The following is a 27,449-nucleotide window of genomic DNA, read 5'->3' on the forward strand; positions in this document are numbered from 1 at the left end:
TATAAATTGAATTGTTTTCTTTATCTTTTTCAGATATTTTGTTGTTAGTGTATAGAAACGCAAATCATTTCTATGTGTTGATTTTGTATTCTGCAACTTCAGAATACAAAACAGGGACAGACAATAGATAAACTTAAATGAGCAAGAAAAATACTTAGAGATATGTGCTGTGCAGAGAATTAAAACAGTGATTGTGTGACTGGATGACTAATTTACATTTTAAGGTCAGAAAAGTTCTCAGAGGAGGTAACATTTAAGTTGAAATCAGAATGACAACCTTTTACTTGTTGCATACTGTGTAATAGACAGAGGCAACAGCTTTTTAAGATTGTGCGTCATACAGCATAATTCCTAGATGAGAGTTCTCAAGCGTAACCACAGTGTTCCCTGAAGTATTGGGATAACCTGGTGGAATGATGAGTGATCCTAAGCATGGCCAGAAGTTATACTATTATTTTACCAAATCATGATTCAGTAGAATATAAGGTTCCCATGACCCTGTTACTTTTGATTGAAAGAGACCCTGGGATGCTAGGTTGATGACAAAAGCAGGGGGCTCTACCAGCTAACCAAGCCCAAGGAATTGTGCAATTTGCTCGTTGTCTACAGATGATGTAGAAAAATAGAGCATCGGCATGGAGGAAGTATTAAACTCAGGCTCTCATCTTCCTGCTAAGTATTAGTCACAGGCACGTTTGGAAATGAAGCACTCAGTGGAGAGGAAGGAGTTAGAAAACAGTTGACCATTTTGTAGATTCTCTATGGTCACACAGAAGGAGGGAAGATAAGTGTCTTAGACTCTAATGTGATACAGCTGTGAGATTGGGAGATGGTGTAAAATAAAGGCTTAAAGCATAGTAATGTGAATAGTATGCATCTCCAGCTTACTGGAAATTTATTTTCCCTGATATGTTCTATAAGAAAACATATATAATGAAACCATACTGAAATGAATTGATTTTTATTTATCTCGGGGGTTTTGGTATACCCAATTGTTAATCGAAGAAGAATATCATCATCAAAAATCAAAGATAAATTTTCTCTATATATGCATATATTCTGGTTATGGAACAACACGTGTTCATTACAGAAAAAAGGCACATGGTTATGGTTTCTATTGTACCCATAGATGACCTTGAATGTGGATGAGACCCCCTTCTGCCTCCAGCTATAGGTGTCTTCTCTGAGTCCCTCTAGCTAGGATCTGGCGCCAGGTTAAGAGTTCATTCATACAAATACACTTGCATAGATATCTTTCCAGGATGTTCTTGTAAGGTACTATTTAAAAATAGTACACTTCCACCTATGATATAAAAAGGCTCTATTCTTATCCTTAAGCCCAGAATATTGACAGAAGATATTCATGGGTAGAAAATCAGGAAATTGCATGCCTAAAGAATCAGACACTGCTTATTAGTCAGTGAAGAGGAATCTTTCTTCCTTTCCAAGGCTGCATTTCCAACTCCTCTCATGTCCCCTAGGACCTTGATCCACTAATTACCTTCTTTCTTTCATATTATCTCTTCCTTTCATTGGCTTCAGTTCTTCTGTCATAAAAATACTGGAGTTGTTTTTCTTATAAAGAAATAAAAACTTTTCCTTTGACTCTGCTGTTCCCTCAGACTGTCTTCCTGGGTCTCTAGTATTCTCACTGTCAAACTCTTTGAGAGAGTGGCCTGTGCTTACTACTTACGGTCCCCTACCCAGCTGACAAATTTTGTTACCCCCTCATCAATATCGGCTTCATAAATGACCTAAACCCTCATTTGGCAGCCACTTGAGAGGGGCATGTTCTCCTAGGGGCAACTGCAGCTGATTTCTGATATGAAGAATGTTTGGATATACAAAAATCTTAATAGCCCTGTTCTTGAGGCTGAATTGGAATTTCTAGACTGGTCTATATGAGTGCCTCATAGAAAAGCCACACTCCTTCACAGCAACTGAGACTGAAGATGAGGGTGAGGAAATTTGGATTGCCAATTAGGAGAGAGATCTCCTACCTACTAAGATACCTCAGATAGAGAAATTGAAAGAATTGTTTCAAATATGAGCCCAAATTTAGTACACTAAAGAATCTAATGTGTTCATGGCCTTGAACTCGCCATTTATGTTCAGCAGTGAAATAGAAATGTATTCTGTCTTTGGTTCAGTTCCCCTAGAAGTGGACCTTGAGCCAAGGATTTAAATCTAAGCAGTTTGTTAAGGTGCAGCCCCCAGAGGAGAACAGTAAGGGAACAGAAGCAGCAGGGGCTAGGAAAGAAGCTGAGGAGGGCGAGATTTCAGGTGAAGTCCCAGACTCAGCCTGATCTTTTGTGCTGCTTGGTGTTTACCCCACTTGAGACACAGCTGGGCTTCAGCACTCGCGCACTAGTATGTCATTGGCCACAGGTCACAGTGCGGGTCAAGGTGGACATAAAATTTCTAGGTACTTCCCCTTCTCCTTACTGGGTAGGGGCCTCTAGTGTTTAAGAGAAAGCCTCTGGAAGTTACAGGCACAAAATAATAGCAAAAATACACTGAAGCTAGGGTGGGTAAACAGAGCTACTACAAAGGATCCAGAAAGGAACTGGTCAGGTCTCGCACAGTATCTTTTACATATGCATGAAGGTCTGTGTTCCTCCGCAGATGGTGCCAGTGTAAAGGGCAGCATTTGCAAGGCGCCCGGAACCCTGGAATCTTTAATAATGGATCAACCCAGGGCTGGTGGGGCCATTCTGGTGACAATCTAGAAGTACTCTGGGATGCTAACTATGAAACCCTGTAATCCAGTAGCAATCCTATTCCTTTTTAATTGTTCCAGAGAAATCACGCAAGTCTTCCTGAAGACTTGTACAAAGATGCACAGTGCAGCCTTGTTTGTGGTAGCAAAAAACTGAATAAATTAAATATAAAATATAGATATAATGCCACATGTAGGGATTTTTTTTCCCTCACATACATGGATCATTCATTAGTTATTGTTTTGTTCTGCAAAACAATATATTACAACTATATTATCTGTTTTATGTAGTATTTTTATAATTTGAAGAGCAGGAATTATTTTTGAAGAAAATAATAAAAATCGAAGAATTAACTGAGCTAAAAATGCAAAAAAGCAGCAGAAATAAGGAGTAGCAGGAATATGGACAATATCTTTAATGATGAGGAAAAGAGGTAATGCAGCTGTTGTCCCTTCCCCTTTCTAAGACCACGTGGGATTTTTGGGGGGAAGTCACCCCCTTCGCCCCCCACCACCACTCCACCACTTCCCCACTCCAGCTTTAGGAGTTGGCTCTGCTTGGCCTAATCCAGTCAGAAGAATTCCATCCCTCCCAACAGGAGCTTGATTTAGAGTGAGGGACAGTGATCCAGGCTTAATCCCATTAGGTTTCCTAACAGAGAGAAAAGACTGGACCTAGGAGATCAGTTTTTTATTATGCACAGATGTATGCCTGAAAACTCTGAAAGGGCACATATGTTCCCTTTACCTGACCACACTTGGTGGATTTCTCATTTTGGGATTTAAAAAAACCACGGGGATTGAACTGCAGTTAATCCCAATTATCACATTTAGAAATAGAGAACTGTAGTTCATGGAGAAATGTCTTTATTCTGCAAAAAACATGGAATAAATGGAATGAGTCAGGGCTGTGCCCTATCGGTGTCTGGGGCCTGTGATTTGGTTGGTATGTGATACTACATAGTCTGGGAAGTGTCTGTGACTCCCTCCCAACTGGGACAAATATATCAGAACACTCAATATGCAATTGTATCTACCATCATAGAATCAAATTCAAATAAAAGATGATCACTTCCACATAGATATATTAGGTAAGAGGACTGTGGTTTAGGATCAAAAATTTGTGAAATTCTCTATATTCCCTTAGGAAGATTCCATGACTCTTCTGATTATATCTAGGTTTGGCATTGTTATTCCTAATTTATTATCTCCCAGGAAGAAACACAAAATCTACTGAACAACATTAATGCTAAAAGCTTGGAAAACCAGGAGTCGTAGGACTTCTAGCTTCATCAGATCAAAAGTGAACAATGCTAGCATGCTTCTTAGGGAAGGCCTGGCTGTGCCATTACAATATTATTTTTCGGTTCTTGATTATTCCCTGATTCTAAGAACTGTGGCCTGTCTACTTTCAGTTTCAGAAACAGAAATAGGCACTGAGTATAGGCCAGAGTATAGGCACTGACCAAATATAGACACTGGTTTGTCTTTATTACTTCTTAGAGGAAACTGTGACAGAATCTTCTCCAAATGTAGAATTATTTAAAAAACACCAGGGTTTTTAAATGTGAAGACACCACTGGAATTTCAGAAATAATCAACTGAATATGGTGGACTTGTGCCCTGATTTAACTTTCCTTGTTTGAAGTATGGAAAAAAATCAATAACTATAGTGCTGTGCTAGATTATATTACAAATAAAGGAATTGTAGAGTTTCAGGCCTGAAGAGGCTTGAAAAGACTGGCAGTGCATGTCCGTCACTCCACACATATATCGTGTTTAATAATCTAGCATGGACTAATAATACTATTAAAACTAACAATAGAGGTAACAGACTAGTGAAAGACTCACATTTGCCTTGGCTATTTCTTGGACTTAAACTCCAATTTGTTTTATTGCTGTAATTTCAAATGTACTGGATAGGTTTATTTTTGGACGAAGAATAACATGTGTTTACTGACTTAAAAATCTTATACTGTAGAGACGATACTATGTTACTTGTTATCATGCCATTCTCCTAGCAGTGACATAGTTATGCTCACTACAATAAGAGTGGTAAAGCGAGAGCCCTCATACTGTGTCCACTGATGTCATTTTCATCTGAAGTTGAAAGAATTTTGACTACTCTTGCCTTTACTGTCCCCTATGCTGACATCCACTGAGCCACCACTAAGCACTTTCTTGCATTTATTTAGTTATACACCTGGTTTTGTGTTCCCAGCAACTAAAACAGTTTGATATGGTGGGTGTTCACTATATCTGCATTGAGTGAAAAGAAGAATCCAAAGGGAGAGAGAGGGAGGGAAGAAAAGGTAGAGCACAGGGGATTTTTAGGGCAGTGAAATTTTCTGAATGATACATAATAGTGGGTAAATGCTACTATATCTTTGTCAAAACCCATAGAATGTACAACACGAAGCCTGAATCCTAGTATAAATTATGGACGTCAGTTAATAATATTGTATCAATATTGTTTTGTCAAATAAACTACACTAATACAGTAGATAAATATAAAGGGGAACTGTGTGCAGGGAAGGAGAAAAGAGCATGTGTGGAATCTGTACTTTCTAATCAATTTTTCTGTAAAACTAAAACTACTCTAAGAAACGTAAAGCCTACTGATTTATACAACAAAAACAAAGATAAATCAAATAACTTAAAAGAGATGGTCTTAGCATGTGTGTATTGTAAGCAACAGGAAACCAAATTTAACTAGTGTAAGCACAAAGGTAAACGTGTTGGTCTGCTTACTCAAGCCAAGGGAAAGCATCCGGGAAAAATGGAACCAGAGACTTAAATGCTCTTTTTCATCTTAGTAACAATATAGATCGACTTTCTTCATAATACCCAAATTGCAATGGCCTGCAGCTTCTAGGCTTGCACCCTCCTGGGGTTGCCACCGTGGGAAATGGCTCTTTCTTACTTTAGTCCTTACTAGAAAAATCCCCAAGGGATGTCAGTCAGCCTAGCTGGAAATGTGAACACCTTCAGACCATTTACAGGGTTTGAGAGACTGGCCCCATTTGTATATGATCTTTACAGGCTGGAAACAAGTAGGCATGTAGGAGCCTATTGCAGTTATCCTGACGAGAAATGTTGGTGGCTCAGAAGAGGATGGAAGAGGTAGAGAGAAGTGCTTAGCTTCTGGATCTGTTTGGCAGATAGGGGATAAGGTATGAGAGAAAGGAATGGGAAATGACTTCAAAGATTTCCTCCTGACAACTCAAAGGATGGAGCTGTCTTTAACTGAGCTGTGATGGTTAATTTTATGTGTCAACTTGAGAGGGCTAAAGGATGCCCGGAGAGCAGGTAAAACATTATTTCTGGGTGTGCCTGTGAGGGTGTTTCCTAAAGAGATTAGCATTTGAATCAGAAAACTGAATAAAGCTCCTCAGTTCTCACCAATGCTGGCTGATATCAACCATCTGTAGAGGGCCTGAAGAGAAAAAAAAGCAGAGGGAGGGCAAATTCTATCTCTTCTTGAGCTAGGGCATCCATTTTTTCTTGCCCTTGGACATTGGCTACCCTGGTCTCAGGCCTTTGGACTCTGGGACTTAAAACAGCAAGTGGAGTGCTCCACAGTTCTCAGGCTTTTGGCCGGCAACTGTGAGTTACACTACTGGCTTCCTTAGTTTTCAGGCCTTTGGACTTCGACTCAATTATATCACTGGCTTTCTTGTTCTCCAGCTTGCAGACGGCAGATTATAACATATCTCAGCCTTTATAGTCACATGAGCTAATTCTCATAATTCCCTTATACATATATACATATATATGTATATACATCCTATATGTTCTGTTGGCTGTTTCTCTGGAAAACTCTGACTAATACATGAGCAGGGGGATATTATGATGGTATAGGTTAGAGGGATATTAGGAGCTTAGTTTCAGATATAGTAGGTCTGTTAGCCCTCCAATTGGAGATGTCAAATAAGTAATTATATATATATATATATTTGACAAAGATATATATGAATGAGTCTCTTCCTCCAAGTATCCACATGACATATAGTTTATGGACTGTAATTGTTTATTGCCCAACTCCTTCCCCTAGAATTCCAGCTCCATTGGAGCAGGAACTTTGCCTGTTTTGTTCACTACTCTATCCCCAGTATCTAGAAGAATTCCTGGGGCATAGTAAAATTTATTGGAAAGGTGAATGAAGGAATGAATGAGGGAGTTATGTTTCAGCACAACAATATAGGTTGAGAATAAAGCACAGTTAGGAATTATCTGTTTGAAAGTAAAATTGCTAGCCTGACTATTACCAGAGAGATTTGCGACAGACATTGTGTAATAAACATTTTCTTTGAAGAACTATGTAAAAAAAATGAAGAGACATTCACAAGGCTTCTGTAAACTTTTATTTTATACTTATGGCCCACTGCCAATGCAGGACCGTGGCTTCTGGCTCATTTCTACAGATTTACTTGGAAAGATGTGATAAAAGTAGAAGCTAGAAATCTTCCCACTAGTAAACCACAGTTACTTACCGGTCCATAAACAAAATATACATTGAAGCCTTTGTGGTTATTCAGAAATCTATGACTTTCTGAACTTACAAAATGCATTATTCATATGCAAGAGGCAAAGCATATTTTTTAAAAAAAGACAATTGGCTAAACAAAATGATGTGAACCTATGGCTTATATTATAGGCATATATCACTGCATGCAATGTACCAGTGGAGTAATGGAATTTGACTGCTAACACACAAAAGAGCCCTGCAATTGGATCAACTGGAAACTGATATCATTCACATATGACTGTGCTAAAATATAGCCCAACAAATCATTAGGTAATTTATCATCAGTAATCTATCTGGTGGAATCTTATAGGAACATCAAACTACTTGTCAATCTAGTCACCACGCTGAGTTGAGGATTGGAACAATATAATACTTCAAAGTTTAATGCCTTTTGCTCTAGTACAGAAAATAATACAACCCCAAATACTGCTTTATCAAACCAACCAACCAACCAACCAACCAACCAACCAACCATCCAACCAACCAACCAACCAACCAACAAACCAACCAACCAAAACCCTATTGTTAATCAATGGCTCATCCCCTTTTGTGCTGCCTCCGATATTCCATTTGTAATGCTGATATGGTCATAAGATTTATGAACACAGATAGATTAAAACTGATTGGGGCTTGTTGTCAAGATGAACACCAACTAGATTCCACTCAGAATGTGTGCTCTGGCACAGCTACAGGGCATTATTATTAGATTACACGTCCATACATACCATCACACACATGCATGTAGCACATACACAGATACATTCCATAGAGACAATCACAGAAAAATCGGCTAAAAGAAATGTACAGTTGCTTATATATATTTATATACACACAGTAAAAGATTTTCTGCTATACTCACAGTCTGTAAACTTGGGAAATGCCCAGCAAAAGTCACTGTGAGCCCTTTGAAATGGTGACCATGTGAGTATTGGGAGTGGGGTGGGTATTTAAGTTAATACTGGAAACCCAGAAAAGTGGAAAGCCATAGTTCACGTGGCATTTGGGGGTAATTATATTTCACTGACATGATAAACTCAGCTGGCCACTTTGAAATTATGTTTCCTGTATGGAAAACAGAAGGACCAAAAGAGTCTTACTACCAGATAATATTTTAAGAGAAATCAAAAGAATATGAGGTGATATGTATAATGTACACACACACACACACACACACACACATATACATAATGTATAATGTACATATATGTGAATATATGCATATATCTGCATACATATACACATACATGCTACCATTACTAAAAAAAACTCAATGAAAATTTCCAAATCTTCTAAAGATATTCAATCCTTCCCTCCTAGATGTGCTTTAGACTTCTATGCATTGCACTGAACATCTTAGATATAGTTAAATGGCATGGGCATTTAAATTTTTGTATATGATACTGATTTTACATAAAAGACATTCTAAAAAAAGATTGGGCTTATTAAAAATATAACGATTTGATTCAAGCATTATTTTTAAATTTAACATAAAATTTTCAGGATCTCCTGTAATGAAACACCATTAAAAAAATATAGGTTCTTAAAAATGTTTGAATAGCAGCTATTAAACTGCGTATGTGGTTATCAGTGTGTTTTAAGTGCCTGTATTTGTTGCAGCTTGAGAATTTATGTTTTAAAAATAAAACAATGACATGAGAAACATTAAGCTAATTTTTCAACCGAATTCTGTTTTACTTCTTTTTTTTTTTGGTAAAATATGTTTAAGCTCAAACAAGCATTTTTAGGCTACCATGTGGTTAAAAAATGTTGGTGACAAACCCATATTGTGTTTGGTAAAAAAAAAAAATCACTTAAAAAATAGAAAACCTTTATAATCTCTAAACTTTCATAGTGACCAGTTCTCATTGAACATTTGACAGAACTGCCATGAAAGCTAGTCATGTACTTGAAAATTATTTTCACGTAAAAGCACTATATATCTTTCTGGTTTCATTTAATAGTCTCTTTTCCCCTTGCCAACTCCCACCATATTTTAGTCCTGAATCTAATATGCGGAAAATGTAAATTAGATAAATTAAGAAGTAAGATTCATTGAATATGTGGGTATAAACTTGTCCACTATGATGTTTTGGAAATCATTTTCTGGGGGTGGGACTGAGTCAATGGAGAAGAGCTTTCTGGAGACATAGCTGCTGTGTGATTTTTTTTTTTCTCCAATACAAGTTGAAGGAATATCGACTAATGTTTCGTAAGATGTTTAGTTTATACTGTCCTTGTGGCTGCTCCTCTCTGTGTTGTGGTTGTTTTGTTCATGGTTCTTCCATTGGATGCTTGTTCCATTCATGGGGACTGAGGTCATCAGACTTTTGGACTGGTAACAGCAGCAGCAGAGACAAGACTGGGGAAAGGAACAGATGCTAAATGACATGAGCCTATTCTCAGCAGAACACGTAGGCCTTGGGCTCCCACCAACATTTGAAGACAGAATGCAAGCCTTATCAGTAATCTAGGGCATGGAGTCTGTAATCTCTAGGTGGAAGTTAAACTGTCCATTCTAGTAAAGAGAAATAGATCCCTACTTTCTCGTTTTAATTCTGTTCATCAACTCAGAGAGGAAGGGAAGAAGTTTTGGTCAGAGAGGAGAGTGCTCTATGACGTGGAGTGGGCATGAGTGGAGAAGGGCTAGGAGGGGCCTGGCATTTCTTCAGTGTGCACCACCTGTGTGGCTCTCTGTGTTAGGCACCTCATCTGATGCTCACAGCAGCCCTAAGTATTAGGTGCTATTTTCCTACCAAGTTAGATGAAACTACCAAGTTTCATCTATTTGTTTGATTCTTGGTTAATATATTTATTTCCTTTTAGATTGTAAGTTCCTCTAGGGCAGTCACTGTGTTTTGTGTCTCCATATTTATCTTGAATAACAATAAACTCATCCTGAGCACTTATTATTTCAAGCACTTAACATATATTAACCCACTGAATACTACTTATGAGATAGATACTGTGATAGTCCAATTTTACTAGGAGCAAGCAAACTAAGGAAGCAAGAGGGGCACCTCCCAGACCTGGGTTTGTCAGTAAGTGCAGAGCTGTGATGTAAATCAAGATTGTTTGCTTCCAGAGACTGCACCCTTGACCTCTATGCTACTCTTTCTAGTATGTACCATGAACTAAAGTTAAACATCCTGACCAGAGATACCAGAATCCAGTTAGAATTAACTCTGTGCTAAAATTATTCCAGGAACTGGAAAAACGACACATCATTATAAAGCGTTTGGAGCTTCTGGGGGACATGAGTTGGCTTAGCTACAAGGGGGTTTGAAGAACAGAAGAAAACTGATTTTGAATGCAATTACATTAGTTCAGATTTCCAGAGCAATATGCATTTACTTTCCTTGAAGAAGTTATTATTAAATATATATTATTAAGTAGCATTAAGCAAATGCTTTCTTAACAATAGAGTTTATGTTTTGTTGAGACTGTTGATGAAGTCTAAGACAATGTAACGATGTAAGGCAGGAATACATTTTATGTATGCGTCCTGGAGCTCACATTTGAGTATTTCTTTTTAAAAGAGGGTACTAAATCAGTATGTTATTAAGTTAGTTATTTTTAATTTTAACCTCTGAATATGTTGTCTGAATATATTGTTTTTCTGTTATGCTGACAATTTGACCCTCTTTCTGGGTAACAAAATATGATTTTCACTTCTCTACTGAACAGTACAGCTGATGAAAGCAATATTTGTCAAATGGAATTAGTCATGTCTGTTGGCTACTTAATATACTTATTTGGTTGTCTTTAAAAATACTTGCAAAACAGTCTTACCTGGAAACAATTTTTAAATTTCTTGCTCACAAAATATAGAGCTATTGGGTTTATACATGAATTCATAGTTGCCAAGTTAATACCGATGTAATCCATGAGCAGTAAGAAACTAGAGCAAAAGAAAATAGATTAATTAAAACATAAGGTTTTAAATCTGAAAAACTAGCATTTACCCCTTGAATAAGCATTTTCCCTCCAGAACCCATTTCTTATAGGTGGCAGTCAGAATTGTGTTAAGTGCTTGTTTAAATGGCAGTTAGTTCTATAGAACATTTACCTACCACTTGGTTAGCTCAAACCATTGTGCACGGCCTTAAGAGGGGATCAGTAAGATTATAGACATGGCTTACACAAACTTTGGGATCTATGTCAACTAAAGAAAAAATAATCAACTTTGCAGTTTTAAATTTCAGGGCTAAAGAGAATGTAGACCAGATGGTTTTCAAAAGTATTATGAATGTAAAAATTAGACAAACTCCGATTTCCTAATGGGTACATACAATCGTACCTAAGTAATTCACATCGGTTCTTGTCCATCTCATCATACACGGTTTTCTTCAAAATACGGCTTAAATGAAGAGGGAACCAGCAAAGAGCAAAAATTACAACCAAGCAGAAAACTGTTTTTGCCACTTCTCGACGCTAAAGTGAGGGAAAAAAAAGTACAATAAGTTGAATGTTTTTCTATTAGGTGAAAGAACTACACAACAAGGAAGTAGCAGAGAGCAGAGAAAGAATAGCTCAAAGAAGAGACGAAACAGCCAGCCTCACAGCACCTCTACCTCTTCAAGATGCAGAGTCCAACTTTATGGTCAAGGAGTTGCTAATGGTTCTTTTGGGCAGCTGCCAGAAAGGATGGTGGTATCAGGCTGGTTATTAGGGCCAGAGGAGAGATTCTATGGCAGGGCAGATGTGCGAAGTAGGTGGAGTTGAGCCAACACTGTCACTGAGTCCGGGTGTGTGTGGGGGGCGGGGGCTGGGAAGGGGTGAATGTATGGGGGAAAGTGTTAGCTAAAAGCTCCAATAACAGTTAACTTTAATGAAAGCATGGCCGTCAAGGTGACTGAACCCACCACGATAAAGAATGGACAAATCTGCAAAGACTTTTGGGAAACAAAATAGGAGTAGGAAATAGAAAAGAAAAATCAACAGCAATATGTTTTCTCCATTTCTTGATCTTGAAGAAAATATTGTGAATTTTTGTTTTTAAAGTTCTTTTATTAATGGCATGTAGTTCCCAAAGATACATTGTTTACAAACAGAGGGATGAGGATAAAGGATTATCAGCAATGATGATTAGAAAAACATGGACATGCTGATCCTGTACTGACTTCAGTTGAAGGTTCTCATGCTTTCAAGTCTACACAGGATCAGAGAAACCATAGGTTAAGAATTATCTGCAACCAGTCATTTGTGTGCACGATGCTTGAGTATTATAGTGCATGCATTTAGGAGCCTAACTAGGAACATAAAATTCAAATCATCTGTAACTGGGATCAGTTAATGTCAAAATAAAACTGGTTGAAAACAGAGTTTGGAAAGGTAATGTTGGTTCAACCCAAAGCATATACCATTAAACCCATATAGTTAATAGAGTCATTTAAAAAGATTTGGGGGCAGTTGTCAAAAATTGCTATATTTACTCAAAGAACTGGGAGTTCTTTAATCTTGGAGTTATTGGGCTAGCTGGGATATGGCTTCAGAGAACACTTAAACCAAGCAATGATTGAGAAAATTAAAGAATTCCAATCTGCAGGAATGGAGGATCATTTTAAAGGGTCATTTTATGTACAGAGAAAGACAGTGTGCCTGGAAGAATAAAAGAGGGTATCAGGGAGAGATTATCTCCCCTGAGCATGTCCTCAAAGAGTATAACCCTTTTAAAAGGTAATATTGATACGTCGCCCTGAAAGTCTATTTCCTTACCCAATATCCATTCTCCTTTTTTTCTTATTATCAATCAGATCCTTGATTTTGTTATAGCAGTGAGGGAGTCTGACTTAATCATCTGCCTGACCACCTGACGCAGTTCTGATGAATTAGATTAAGTAGAAATTGTTGTGTGGGGTTTCTGTAAAGCTGTTTAAAAGTGAGAGATACTCCTTTGGTACACACACAGCCATGTGATCTGTGTTCTTCCTCTTGCTGCCTGGAAATCAGATATGAAGGTAGGGCTATAGCTGCTGTCTTCTAATACTGAAGGAAAGGTCAGCAAAACAGCAGGCCTCTGCCTATGAGTCCTTTTACCACTGAACCAATGACATCTGAATTTCTTGCTGTGGGAGGAAGATAAACACTTCCTTGGTGTACTCAATGTAATTTTGGGTTTTCTGCTACCAGCATCCAAACACAATCCCTAACTAATGAAGTTGTTGTCAGTATAATGAAAAGAAATTCGAAAAGCCATGGAAGAGGCAAGACCCAATAGGATCCTAGTCAAAGGGTGGCAGGGCCCTTCACTCTGAACTAGCTCCCTCCCAGTCTCACTTGCAGGCCTTCTGGCCAGGCTTGCTCTTCTGCTCTTGGAACCTGCTATATCTTTGAGGGTGATACAAGGGAACATCTGTTGCATGAAGACCAAGTTTTGACTTCTAACTTCCATTTGGTTGAGTCAATCTCTTAACTAACCTGTGTAAATAAGAATAATATCTGTCCTGTCTCTCTCACAGCATGTTTAGAATAATCAAATAAGAAAATGACATGGAAATGCTCTCCAAAAACTTTTAAAAATGCTCTTTAAAAACTTTTAAAAATGTGAAGCCTCATCATATTATTGCACCCAACCCCAATTTAATTATTTTTAGAGCAGATGCCACTTACAGTTTAAACAGGCTCTATGATTATAGTGCTGATGCAAAAATCAACATTTAAAACACTGTTTTCACAAATCTATTTTAATTAGTTACCTCTATTGCAAGAATGAGAGGTAAAAATTGCTTGAAATGATTCACATGTGACATACTTGAAATTTTTCATGCATGAACGAAGTCATATTAAAGCTTCTCAATATAATTTTCCTGTTAAATTTCAGTAGAAGATAATAGTTAGCATTTGTATGGTGTGCTAGATTTTGCAAAGTACATATGTGCACCTTAATTCCTTTGATTCCCATAATAACATTGATTTATATGTTATTATGCCCAGTTTACAGATAAGGAGTAAAAGCTCAGAAAAATCAGTACAGTAGTTGAGAAGAGTTGCTGATGAAGAATTATGCTTGTGTATGATAATTACATAGGCCAGATTTACAGGCTTCCATCAACAACTCACATTAACTTTTGGTGTGGTTGGGTATCCTTATATACCTCTCTGTTGAGACTTAGAGCTTACACACAGCCCTAGTTTTACTCTTTTAATTAATATCAACATTTTCTGAGTACTTACTATGAGTTGGATGCTATTAGACACCTTATATGCATTAGGTAATACCCTTAATATATTATTCCATATAATTTATGAGGAACTAGAAGCTCAGAGAGATTAAGCAATTTTCCCAGTGTCACAGAGAAGTTGGTGTTGGTAATATAGTGGTGAGCATAGCTGCCTTCCCGTGGCACAGAGCCAGCAAGGATAAGACCCAAGTTTTGCTCTCTAAAGCTCACAGCTTTCTCTGTTCTGCTTGCTGCGCAAGAGGGACCAACGGAAGCCTCCTGTCGACTTGTTCAAATTCCTTCTAGAACTTTGGGCCCTCTAAAATTTGATCTCTTCTTATGTACCCAACCTCATTTCCTATCAAGAATATTACCTATGATGATGTTGATGTTGCTCTAATGAGGTCATCTCCTTCTTCAGTCCCGAAATATATAGCACCCATGCCATGTTCTAACTAGACTCCTGTTCTCCCATCTGAAATGCCCTCTGTCCTTTTCTTTCCCATCAAATCCATTTATCCTCTGTGAGCAGTTCAATATCCTTCATCCATGAACAGTTTTCCATGCCTTTATCTCATATCCTCCTTGGCTTTCCATAGCATAGGCAACTTTTGCCATACCTTGTGATTCTATTTTCTGAATGTTTCACGTTTCCACAACAAGACTGCAAAGCCTGCTAGGGGAGAAAGTCATATACTTCTTTTTGTCCTGGCACGATTCCAAGCTAAATTCAACACACACACACACACACACACACACACACACACACACACACACACACACACACACACACACACACACACAGAGAGAGAGAGGAAGAGAGAGAGAGGAGAGAGAAACACATGTGGTCAATATACTCTGGGCGCAATAAGTGAATAGTTCCTCTCTATTGGGCCCAGCTTCCAGGGCCACCCATTTCACATAGGTAGGCTCCCTATTTCACAAAAGAAATTCCTGATACTATAAAGAACAGAGGACATACAAACAAAAGTGACAATATTTTTATTTTTAGGAAATCAGGCTAAATTTGCTAAATATAGTATTTGTAGGCTTTTTCTCATCTAGGACAAAAATAGTCTTGGCTAGATTTTCATAATCTTATTAGGTTTACCTGTTTAAGATGTTCACTGAGGGCAATTCTCAAGCTGCCATTCCTTCTGTTTAACATCTCACAAGTCATGAGGGTGTAGAAGATTGCAGTGCACACCAAAGGCATGCAGAAATAGAACCCGAAGAGCCACCAATCCTTTACATCTTGGTAGAACTGTAGAGTAAAAAAAAAGGGGTGGGGGGGAAAGAAAGAGGGATATTGTGACATAAAAAGTGCCTCTGGGAGCCTCAAAATATTCATGCCTTCAGATAAGTTTGTATATTCACACTCTCTGATTGTGGTAACGGGCTTGAGGGTGGTGCTCAAAACTTAATTGGAAACTTCAGAAATTGTCCTGGCTTTATAACAGCACATGACAAAACTGCATTAAAAAAGTTATCCTGACAAAGATTTTTTTTATAAACTGAAGTTGATTTTAATTATACAATGGAAGAGCCGTAAACAATAAAAAGAATTCTCTTCCAAAGCTTACAAAACATGATTATGAGAAATACAGAATATATATTTACCTTTATTGACGAGCCTCAACATTTTGCTAGTGCCTGGTTTACTTTTGACTATTATGATCAAAGTGAACTTAGTGTGAATATCTTGTTTGGAAAGAGCAAAGGTTATGAATGGCTTATCTGTGTAGCTTTGGTTACTGGGCGTTAGCCCTTTGCCTGGTATGCTTGCTATGTGACCTCGCAGCCAGCCAGTTTGAGCCATCAATAACTGTGCCCCTTCTTGCTCTCTTTTAATACTTACCACCTGGAAACTATTGAGACAGTGTACCTTATCTCAAGGCATATTTAGCATTATCTCCTTGTGGGCAGGATTTGCAGATACCAGGATTATTAAGGGAGAAAATTTAATACCCTATGAAAATGGAAATTGGAAAATTATATCTAAATTCTTTCTCCCACTAAATAAATCACCAACTTGGGAAGAAATGCTTTTCTTTTCCTTATTCTGTTTCTCCAGATTGTTTATTTACTAAGGATAATGCAGCCTCCTGTGATATCTCAGTTCCCACAGTAAAAACTAATCATGCGGCTCTGTGAAAAACTGTACCGTTTCTGAATATAGAAAGAGGCCCAGTGGGCTACATTTAGAGCATGTCTATTAAAATAATCTATAAATGGTTCCTGAGGAAAAAAAAGTTCTGGGCAGAGTTTCTTAACTATTTTTATGCCATAGACCCCTTTGAAAGACTGATGAAGACTATAATCCTTTCTGAGAATAATATTTTTACATGTATAATAAAATATGTAAGATTACAATAGAAACCAGTTACGAAGAAATAGTATCAAAATATTAAAAAGAAAATTCTCCTGTAGTAATATAGGTGTTTATTAAGAAATTAAATGACAAATCTAATGTCAGAACATTGAAGCAATGATGAGCATAAATGATATTTCAAAATTATACAAGTGTTATATGGTATGAAAATGTCTGATATTTCTATTAATGAAAAATCGTGGTGCTATTGTGCTTTGTTGCCTACATTCATAATAGGAAGAAATGATAAATTTGAGTTAGAAGTTGGCAAAAATAAACATGTAATTTCTTTTCCATTCAAGTTCACAAACCCCTGAATTTTATCCCTAGGTTAAGTTCAAACTCCCAAAGGAGTTGGTTTATTCAGATGTTTACACATATATTTCCCTATCCACATCACTCTTTAGAAAGATTTCAGTACCGAACTTAAAAAACAAACAAACAAAAATCAGGGCTCTCATTCCTTTTAAGTGCAACACAAACACTCCTTTGAGCACCCTCTACAGTTTGCACTCCCTTCTTCCAGGTGCATTGCTAGCTGGTATGAATGCCCCAAAGCAGCTGCAGAGAGTCTGGAAGTTGACCTCTGAGGGGAGTAGATGGGGTCCCCTGCCCCCTCCATGGCAGAGGCCTGTGGAGAAAGGGTCACACGTTTCTTTTGAACTGATGTCATCGGCAAAGATATGGAGGGGCGTCCCTCCAGTCTCAGAGAAAAGTTGAGAAGGAACGAGTGGAACAAAGAGGGAGAACAAAATTAGAAAAAAAGAACAGGAGGAGAAAGAGAATGCTAAATATAAAAAGATTATCAGTTCAAACTCATACCCATTACTGCAGCCCACTATGTGGCCACCCTTTGCTGGACCAGTCTATGAAAGAGACTTGGTCATTGTGAAATATCCCATTTCATTTTGTCCAGTTCTAATGATCAGCAAGCTCCTTCTTATAGCAAGTCTCTTCTCTCTAATGTTTTAGGCAGAAATATTTACTTTTTTCTTTTCTAGTCAGAAATATTTAAATTGCTTACTTATACTGCCCAAATTATGATAACATCCTATTGACTACCTTCCCCCCCGCCCCATGGAGAATTAACTTAATAAAAAAGTTAGTGGATTAGAAGACCTTAATTTTAAGATTTAAGGTTGCCAGTTTGGCAGTTTTCATGAGGATTTTTAATTTTAAAACTAGAACTTCTAAGCAAGATAACTGGTCAACTGTAAAACCACAAATCTCGTGAATTTCCTAAGTTAGGAAAACATACCTTGAGATGTCTGTAAGTGATTAAATGTAGAACCTGAGCTTACATCAAAGCACTAAATTATGCTGATTTGAGAGAAATAGTTATCCTTTTTGTTTTTCCCCTTGGTCCACATTTGACCAGTTTTGCAAAGGAAATATTCATTTTAAACATGTTTCCCAATATGCCCAGTCATGTAATTAAGCTTTTCAGAGAAACATTAATGCGGTCAGGTGTATTAAACAACCCCACTGAATTTGTTAAACTGAATGCTTTTTTAAACAATTCTGCAATTTGCATTATTTGTATATTAGACATAGAATCTGTACTAATATAACTACATGTAAGTATCACTTCGTACTCTGAGTTAGTAAATCTAACTTTTAAAAAAATATATGAGCAATATGCATTTCTCCGAGTAACATAAAATGTCAGAATATCTTTCAGATGCAAATTGGTGTGCTGTATACCTTATTATAAAAACAAATAGTACTTTATACATACACATCTATCTCTCTCCCTTAGTAAATTTTTTTTCAGAATTCTGACTTATTCGGTACAGAACAACAGTTGTGTCTACAATTGTGCTACAGTACAAGAATGAAAACAAAATAGTTCTCTATTTAAGGAGCTAAACCATTGCTTAACATTTATTTTTCATGCAGCTGAAGAGTATTTAAATAACTAGCCCAGTAAACCACACTAGGCACTGTAGAGATATCCACAAGTCTTGGTTAATTCCCTTTAAACTCTTCGTACCTCCATGAACTTAGACGTGGCATTGAGCATACAGGTTTTATGCTGTGCGCCCTTGTATTCAAAGGGTACCATGACGAAGCCGATTGCTTCAGGAATGGCCAGGATAAAAGAAAGGATCCAGATGGAGACAATCTCAATGGCAGTGATCAAGGGAATCCCGATTCCCTGAACACGACTCCAGGAGGCAACTGCTCTGTACCTGAAAAAAAAAGGGGGGGGGAGGGGTGATAGAACCAAGTCGTTAGAAAATTTAAAATTATTTCAGTTAAAAATTTATAAATACTGGAAAATGTCTCCCCTTGGCAAGTCACAACCACTGGCTTTTTACGAACTTTCTGTGAGTGCTGGTGTGAAAAACAAGTGGAGCCATTAAGAGTTCCACCCATTTGGAAATCAATTTTTGGCAGGTCTGAGTCTGAGCTCTTCATTTGGAGCCTAGCAAAATCTTCTGAGAGTGTAGAATGTGGCAGCTTCAGATAGCTGTGCCTATGTTTTTTCACCTGGGGGGAAAACTGGATGATGGAAGGGGTAGTGAGAGCTGCTGGTGCTTCCTATGGTAATATCTCATTCCTCTTTATATGTTTAAAAAACAAAAACAAAAACAAAACCTTACAATCTTGTATGTGAAGTGGATCTAGATATCCATAAGGGAATAGTAACCATAGATATTCTATCATTTTCTCTCTTCTTCTACCCTCGAAACTTGATCACAGTGGGCTTATACCAGGTGGCAGTTTTGTAAAGAGATAGTATTTCTGGTAAATGTCAAAGAATGACTATATCATTCCCATTATGGTCCTGTGCTAGAGTATATAACAATCAGTTAAAGATACCTTGATTTCTAATCTTCGGGTTTACAGTCTAATAGAAAAGAATGGTTTATACAGAAGTATATATAAATGTTACTGAAATTTATGTCAATTATGTCAATTAAAAAACAAACTAGCACTAAGAAATTGTGTTTACCTTATTGATCACTTTAATATTTTTGTGATAATAATAGCATTTAAATGTAAAGTCTAAAGAAAATTTGATCTCATAAACTATGCTCTTTGACCTGATGTGATGGTCTGGTGCTAACCACATTTAGACTTACTATTAAGAAGGGACCTGTGATGTAGTATAATGTTTTTGTAGCTTCATTCTTGAAATTTTTGTTGCTGTTGTAATGGAAAGGAAACATTCTCTTTTTATAGTTTCATTAGATAGTGCCAAAAGAAGGCTGTAAGACAGACCAGAGCATTGGAGACAGGTGCACATGGATTCACAGGATATGCAACTTAATGTAGATTAGTCAGTAAAGCCAAGGCAAGCTACAAGCTACTCATATCCGCCAAGATGAGCCCCTATCACTTATATTTAGTGTTCTGTCTCAGAACATCTTTAAGGTACATCTGTGAAAACACAGCCCCTAGGAGTTATGTTACCTTGTTTTTTACTGTAAATTAGAACCTGTAGTTTTGGTATGCACGATGATGCCACATGGGACATATACAGAACAATTTGCTGGAGAAATGAATTGCAAAAGATATTTAGGATAGAAAAGATTGGTGTACAATAAGAATCTCAAAAAAAAAAATCCAGATTAGTTAAGAATAGAATAAAATACAGCTATGCAAACAGACCAAGAAAATCCTTTTGCAGTATGGCCAAGATTATATTTTTAAATTTATGGTTATTTCCAGTGTGATAAAGACTGCTATTTATTTTGCTTTCCATTTTTGTTTACTTTTCTTTGTTGCCTTATTAAACTGACAGTTTGATGTTCAGTAAAAGTTAAAAGGAATGGAGACTGGATGTCTATACCCTGAGGCTGTCAATGAATTATATCTATTTCTTCTCTCCTCTTAGATCAGTTATCAGGAAAGGTGATTTAAATAAAAACATTTTATTTCCTAAGGGATTGAGAAATCTAGATTTCTTAGGCAGGACTGGAGATAGAAGGTGGTTTGAGTAAGAAAATGTGATCAGTGTGTTCTTATGATGAATATATTCACAGTCCAGCTTCATTTTATAATGTGCCATGAGTTCCCAGAATATTAAATGTCTAAAATCCAACGTAAATTCAACATTTAAAAATAAATAAATTCAAAATTTAAAAATTAGTGTCTAGCAAATGATTCATAATCAGTCTGTTCCTTCATTAACTCACATGACAGAGAATTAGAATATTTCCATTTGTAATCACCCGATCTTGATAAAGTCTCCATTAAGATGAGAAAACAACCATAAAAACAATTAGAAATGATCATTTGTGATGATGGAGGTGGGGAAAGGTATGGAAAATAAGAAATAAGAAATACTGGATGTTCCATTCACAAATATGCTCTCCTAACTAGGTATGATTTTAAACAGCCTTCAATCTAGTCGGTGTATATATATGATATCTTCACTTGCCATAGAAAATTTGCAAATGTAGATACAGCCACCCCCAACTGATATTCAGAAATAATCCTTCCTCATTGAAATGCTTTCTTCACTTGGCTTGCTCCACATTCTTCTGGTTTTCCTCCTGCCTTACAGGCCATTCCTTCTCATTTCTTTAGCTGGATCCTGCTAAGTGATCCTCTTAGTGATACCATCTAGTCTCATAGATTTAGATTATATAAACTATATGCTGATAATTCTCAAATTTATAATTCTAGCCTAGAACCTCACCTCTAACTCTATACTTATATATCCAACTACCTACTTGAAATCTCTACTTGTATATCTAATACACATTTAAACTCACCCAAACCAGACTCATGTTCTTTTTCTTTGCCCCCAAACCATCTCAGTCTTTACCATCTCAGGCCAAAACTTTAACATAAGCCTTCACTCTTCTTTTTCTCTTCACGGCCAAATCTTTAGCAAACCTTGCAGTCTCTTCCTTCATGATATATCCAAATGCGACCACTTCTCAACATCTCGCTCATTATCATCCTGCCTGGATTATTGCAATAGCTTCCTAACCGATCTCCCTGCATCTACATTGCCCTACTACATTCCACCCTGAACACAAAAACCAGAGTGAGCCTGTTAAAGCATAAGTCAATCATGTCACCTCTCTGCTCAAATCTCCCAGTGGTTTTCCACCTAATGGGAATATCTACCAGTATCCTCAGAGCTGCTTCTTCACTTCTTTACACAATTGTGTCTTTTCACAAAGACCTTCCCTACACACCCTATTCAAAATTACCAGCTTCCCTTCCAAAGTTACTCTGTCCTGCTATCCCTGATTTGTTTTTCTCCATAATGCTTACTGCCATGTGACCAATCAAATATTTTATTTACATATTTTGTTTATTGTCTATATCCACTGCTTCCTTTAGAATATAGGCTCCATAGGGCAGACATTTTGTATGATGGTCACAATACTTAGGACAATAGGTGCCAAATATCTGTTGCATTAAGCACCTTTTTTTGTTTCCTTACCATACATTTCTCTTTATTGGCCAAAGTCAATACTACACTACATTCTGAACATTTCCTTATTTTTCAAACTAGCCCTGAATTAGACAACAGATAAAGAGCTAATACTTTTAGAAACCTGTCATGTGATATGCCAAAATAAAGCTATAAATTACATGTTTTATTTATGTAAAGATGTTTATTACTGTATATGTCTATATATAAACTTTTACATGTTTTCAAGGTCAGAGGCACTTGATACATGTTTTTGAATCTTTAAGATATAGTCTGAGATGGTCATTAAGTTTTTAAAAGTTTATTATTAAAACAATGTAAAATAAAACAAATTCAAATGATACTACTTTTACAAAATCTATTTTTATTCTTATTCTTTGTCTATTTCTATTATAAGCATAGTTTGAATATATATTATAATCATATCAGTTACAATTTTATTTTTACCTTTATTCACTTTCATTATAAAATACTCATGTTTCTATAGAGGCATGGCCTTTATTATTTTAATGGCTACACAGTTTGTTCTCATTTCTAGTGTTTCAAGGCTGTGAATAACATATCTATAAATATGTTTGTACATAGAGTGTTTTTCTCCTTTCGAATGATTTTTCTGGATTAATTTTCTTGAGTGGGATTATTGAATTAAGGAAATGAAAAGGTAACTGAAGTACCTTAAAAAAATGCTTCTACCTAGTGCTTATCAGTGCTTGCCTACGTTAGAATTAATGGTTTTTCCTTCACTTTTGCTGCTTCCATAAGGTAAAGTAGCACTTCTGTCTTTACTTCTGCACATCTTTAATTAATAGCAAACCTGACTATTTATAATGTCTGTTTATTATTTATGCCTCATGTGATAGACAAACCAATTGCCATAGAGAAGTTTCGAGGCAAAATACTAGCAGGGAGAATTTAAAAATTAAACAAGGTGTGACGAATTAAAAGATAGCTGCAAAGACTTTGACACTTCTTCAGTTGAATCCTTCAAGTGGGTGCAGCTGAAGTGATGCCTTCCTAGTTTCAGGTCTGGCCTCTAAGCAGAGGAGCAGGTTCCCCTTGCAACTTTGGGCGAAATGTGTTGCGAGGCTCTAGACTGCATGGAGAGGGGGATGGGCTCTGCTGTGCTCAGACGTCCAGCTGTTACTTCCAATACGCCAGCCATGTGCGTCTTAGACCCATGAGAGAAGTTCAGCCGCCAGTCAGAATCCACCGAGGAATCCCAGTCAAAGTGACAAGGAGCAGAACTGCCCATATTCTTGGCACACAACATGGTGAGATAAGAATAAGATGGTGTTGTTTTACACCGCTAAATTTTGGGGTAATTTGTTATCAAAGAAAAATGAGCCAGTAAAATTAGCCAGTTGCCTGATTTTGACAATAGAATTAAGATTAAAAAAATGAATAACTATATGCAATGGGGAACAGATCCTAAAATGAGATCCCAAGTTGCCCTACAGCCTGTGTTCGACTTTGTCTCTCTCCAGTTCTCAGGTTCTCTCTTTTGGCTCAGCCACTTCTTCTTCCATGTCTTCACTACCTTCATGCAGCAATGGAAAATCATAACACCAGGAGAACAGTGAGAGACCAAGTCCAAGTCTAAATAAAAATGATTTTTTTTTTTTTTAAATCACCTCCAAGCTTCTTAAATTGGGATAAACCTTTGGGAATACCATAGAGACCACTGAGCAGTTACTTGAAATGATGGGATGTAGAACTGACATTGGCTTTTGACTTTGAGACATATCAAACAAAGTTGCCTTATTAATGGATGTTTGCAACTTTTCCAGGTATCTAATTATATGTCATTCTGGAGTAGTTGTTAAAAGAGTTTTATCTATTTATAGCCTCTTTCCTCAGGCAACTTTTAAGTATAAGTTGGATTGGTACCCTGACCCTTCTAATGGCCTGACCCCATCATCTTCCACTTTAAACACGGTGTTAACTTTACAAAGAATAGCATTGAATTCTCTTCCCTGATTCCTGCCTCCTCTCTCCTGCCTCCCAAACTCAAAGTAACATATAAAATTTGTCATGTAAAGAATGCAAGAATACCCATTTTAATTGTTGATAATGATTGATTATTTATAATTTGTTGGGAAAAATTCATTCATTTTATAAGTATACTTTTAGAAGTGTTCTGCCTTAGCATTTAAAAAAAGACTACTTTATACTAAGAAAGCTGGATAGGGGTCAAAATTTATTTCTAAATTTCATCAGTCTTTTTCCGAAATTCCTGTTTTACCTTTTTCTTAAGTGACTATGGATGTAAAATAAAAAATAAATAAGAATTAGGTTTTAGGAGGAATTAGTGAAAAAGTTAAACTGAGACAAATCCATAGTGTAAATGAACAATGAAAACTCATCCACTGGAGTACAAGTCAAAGACATGTCCTGTTTACCTTATTCAGATTAAAAACTGATAGTGAGGAAGTGAGATCTTTTCTTTGACCCTATAGCATTCTGTATTCATTAAGCAATCAATGAAGTAATAAAAAAATTGTATAGAACTGGGATATATACTCACTCTTATTATTTCCCCTCAAAAACAACTCTGAAATGAGAGATAACTATCACATTTAAAAATATATTTAAAAATCATGGGAAGTCTTTCTAAACTATAATTTGATTCAGCTCATAAAATCAAAGCAAGGACCCCGAGTTGTAAAGTGTTTTGCAGCATGCAATAGGTTCCAATTTCCCTCTTTTCACTCCTTGTTCTATTAAATAAAAAGAGGGATTTTTTAAATTTTTATTTTTAGTAGAATACAATGCAACCAAATCAAGACTCAAAGCAAATGGTATCTTATCTTCAGGAATTAAGTGTGGATGATTCATTCTCTAGTGTGAAAGCTTTAAAAATAGAAATGTCAAAATAGATTCCCTACATACAGGTCCCAAAGCTTAGAGTCAATACCAAATGAAATGTAAAAATAATAAAGGACCAGGGAACAAAGAACGATGAGTTTATTACCAAGGAAAAACCTCTTGGATTAAGGCAGATTTCTGTGGGAGTGGAATTTTAAAAGGGTTTATCTCCTTGATTTAAAACTGAGACCAAGTCTTAATAAAATAGACGCATGAACTATTTTCTTTCTTTCTTTCTTTTTTTTTTTAAAGAATGTTTCATTTGATACAGGATTAATAATTTGTGATTTATCATTCAGTTCATTTTTCTCCATGCCTGGTGATTGTGTGGGTGAGGTGGACCTGTATCAGAAATAGGGGTCTATGACTTAAATCCCTCCATTCTTCCCTTATCATCTGCCCCAGTTTATCCACTCTCCACAGGTAGAGTTTCTACTGGAGAGATTAAGCTCAGCAAGATGGTCCTCTGAAATTCCTCTAAGGAAGAAAGATGGGCAGAACAATGTGAGCTAGAGAAGAAATGGAGAGTTTTGATGATTTAGGAATCCCATTATCTGAATACTTCCATCATGTATTTCCTTCTCCCTTGTTTCCAAACCATGAAAACTCCTAGGGACAGCAGCCAGGCCTTATGCTTTATGTCTGTCTACCATCCCTTTCCTGCCCAAGTCTCTGTTGGACTAAATTATGAATTATATTTCTCAATCTGTGGATAATTTATTATATACCATATCACTGAGGAATAAGTACCTTAAAATATTTTTATTAAGGAAAAATATATTAAATAGATTTATATGAAATATATAAGGGACCATTATACCATGCCACATAACACTATCAAATGTACTCTAAAATTTTAACAAAACATATTATAGGAATGAAAACTTGCCTATATTTCTTACAAAACCAAGCAAGTTTTCCCCCTCCCCTTTGGGTTTTCTTGTCATCAGTGTTTTTCTTCTCAGAGGATCATACCTAGCTGCTCTAAAAAATTCTGTTATTTATAGTAGCCAGGTATCTTCCTCATCTTTATTCTCCTATTTTTCATTCTTGGTGTCATATGCTGTTCTTGTCTGTTTTTTGTTGTTGTTGTTGTTGTTGTTGTAAATAATCTTGTAAAGAACATCCTTGTGCATGAATTCTCTGTTCAAATCTTGGATTGTTTCTTTATAATTGATCCTAAAAATTGTAATTACTGGGTCAGAAGCAAAAGCATTTATAGGATTTTCCTTTCCAGAAGGACTGTTCGTATCTCTACTCCCACCAGATATAGAGAAACATGCTTTTTAAATATAATTTCTTTATTGCCATAAAGGTGTCCAATGAATATAATTGGCAAAATGCTCTAGGTACAAATTACCTGAGCCGAAGATGGCTAATAATTAGCAAATGTGTAAAGCAATTATCAACAGTAGAGCAAGATTGTTAATATTTTAATTCATTTGTAACTAACAACTGTCTTGGGCACTAACTCTCAAGGCTTTTTGACTTCCCTTTTTTTTATGACAAAAACACTTTTCTAAGTCCAACAAAAGAGTAAAGGGAAAGAACCACATTACCTGTCAACGCTGAGAGCACAGAGATTGAGGACGGTGATCCCCACTGAGGACTTCTGCAAAAAGGGGAACAGCTTGCAAAGAAATACGCCAAAGTCATTATGATCAAAAGGCCAGCGCCCAGCCAACAGCTGAAAAAAAAAGGAAACACTGTAGTAAGAAATGGCAGAGCTGGCATGGAATACATAGACACATATTTCTAATTATCTTCCAAACTTCTAAGTTTTTATTATTCCTTATGCTTTCCAGTTAGCATGGTAGTAATAGAGTATACTTCTTAATATTATTTTTGTATTTTAAAGCCTCAGCAATCTGGAAGGATCTGGAGAATGATATCATATATATTCTTATATGAAGTAGTCAGACTGCCTACTTTTCAAAGAGTAGCAAAAGTATGGGGTTGGGGTGACAGCTTAACATAGAAACAAGCAATCATGTCTTATCAATTTTTGTTATACCGTAAATAAAGCAAGTCATTTTCAACTAGTGGCATTAGAAGATTATATTATCTCCTGGCAAGAGCCAAAGATTTAAATGTGAGGTTATAGTTAATACAGGGAAAATGAAGTGGTTTAGGATGTACTGACTGTCAGCTGGTTAACTCCTAAAGCCATTTCGAACTTATACTTTTCTCTGTGCTTAAGGGGCTGACTTTGCTTCAGTAAGTGTGTCATAACTGACCTTTACTTAGGCTCACACTTTCATTAATACAGAAAAACGTGGTTATGGTGATCTCTTTGTATAATTTGCAGAAAATCTATTCTTCCATGTTGACAATTTAAAATCTTTGTGAAATCATGTGGCATTTATCTTTGTCTGACTTATTTCGCTCAGTATAATAACCTCTAA

The 27,449-nt window shown here is 36.6% G+C and overlaps 2 protein-coding genes across 2 annotated transcripts in view; one reads left to right on the forward strand and one right to left on the reverse strand.

Annotated features, from left to right (window-relative positions):
- The window catches only part of TTC29 (tetratricopeptide repeat domain 29), a 594,494-nt gene that overhangs the window by 33,584 nt on the left and 533,461 nt on the right, over positions 1-27,449 (forward strand). The window lies entirely within an intron of this gene.
- Positions 7,066-27,449, reverse strand: part of EDNRA (endothelin receptor type A) — a 47,509-nt gene continuing 27,125 nt past the window's right edge. Inside the window, exons 3-8 of the mRNA XM_039876007.1 lie at positions 26,604-26,731; positions 18,772-18,970; positions 15,519-15,671; positions 11,545-11,678; positions 11,037-11,145; positions 7,066-9,606 (exon numbers count right to left, since the gene is read on the reverse strand). Coding sequence (XP_039731941.1) covers positions 9,466-9,606; positions 11,037-11,145; positions 11,545-11,678; positions 15,519-15,671; positions 18,772-18,970; positions 26,604-26,731 — 864 coding nt within the window. The 3' untranslated portion in view covers positions 7,066-9,465. The remainder of the gene's footprint in view (positions 9,607-11,036; positions 11,146-11,544; positions 11,679-15,518; positions 15,672-18,771; positions 18,971-26,603; positions 26,732-27,449) is intronic.

This window comes from Pteropus medius, unplaced genomic scaffold (assembly GCF_902729225.1).
Source record: "Pteropus medius unplaced genomic scaffold, Ma_sr-lr_union100, whole genome shotgun sequence".
In the NCBI taxonomy this organism is placed as follows: Eukaryota; Metazoa; Chordata; class Mammalia; order Chiroptera; family Pteropodidae; genus Pteropus; species Pteropus medius.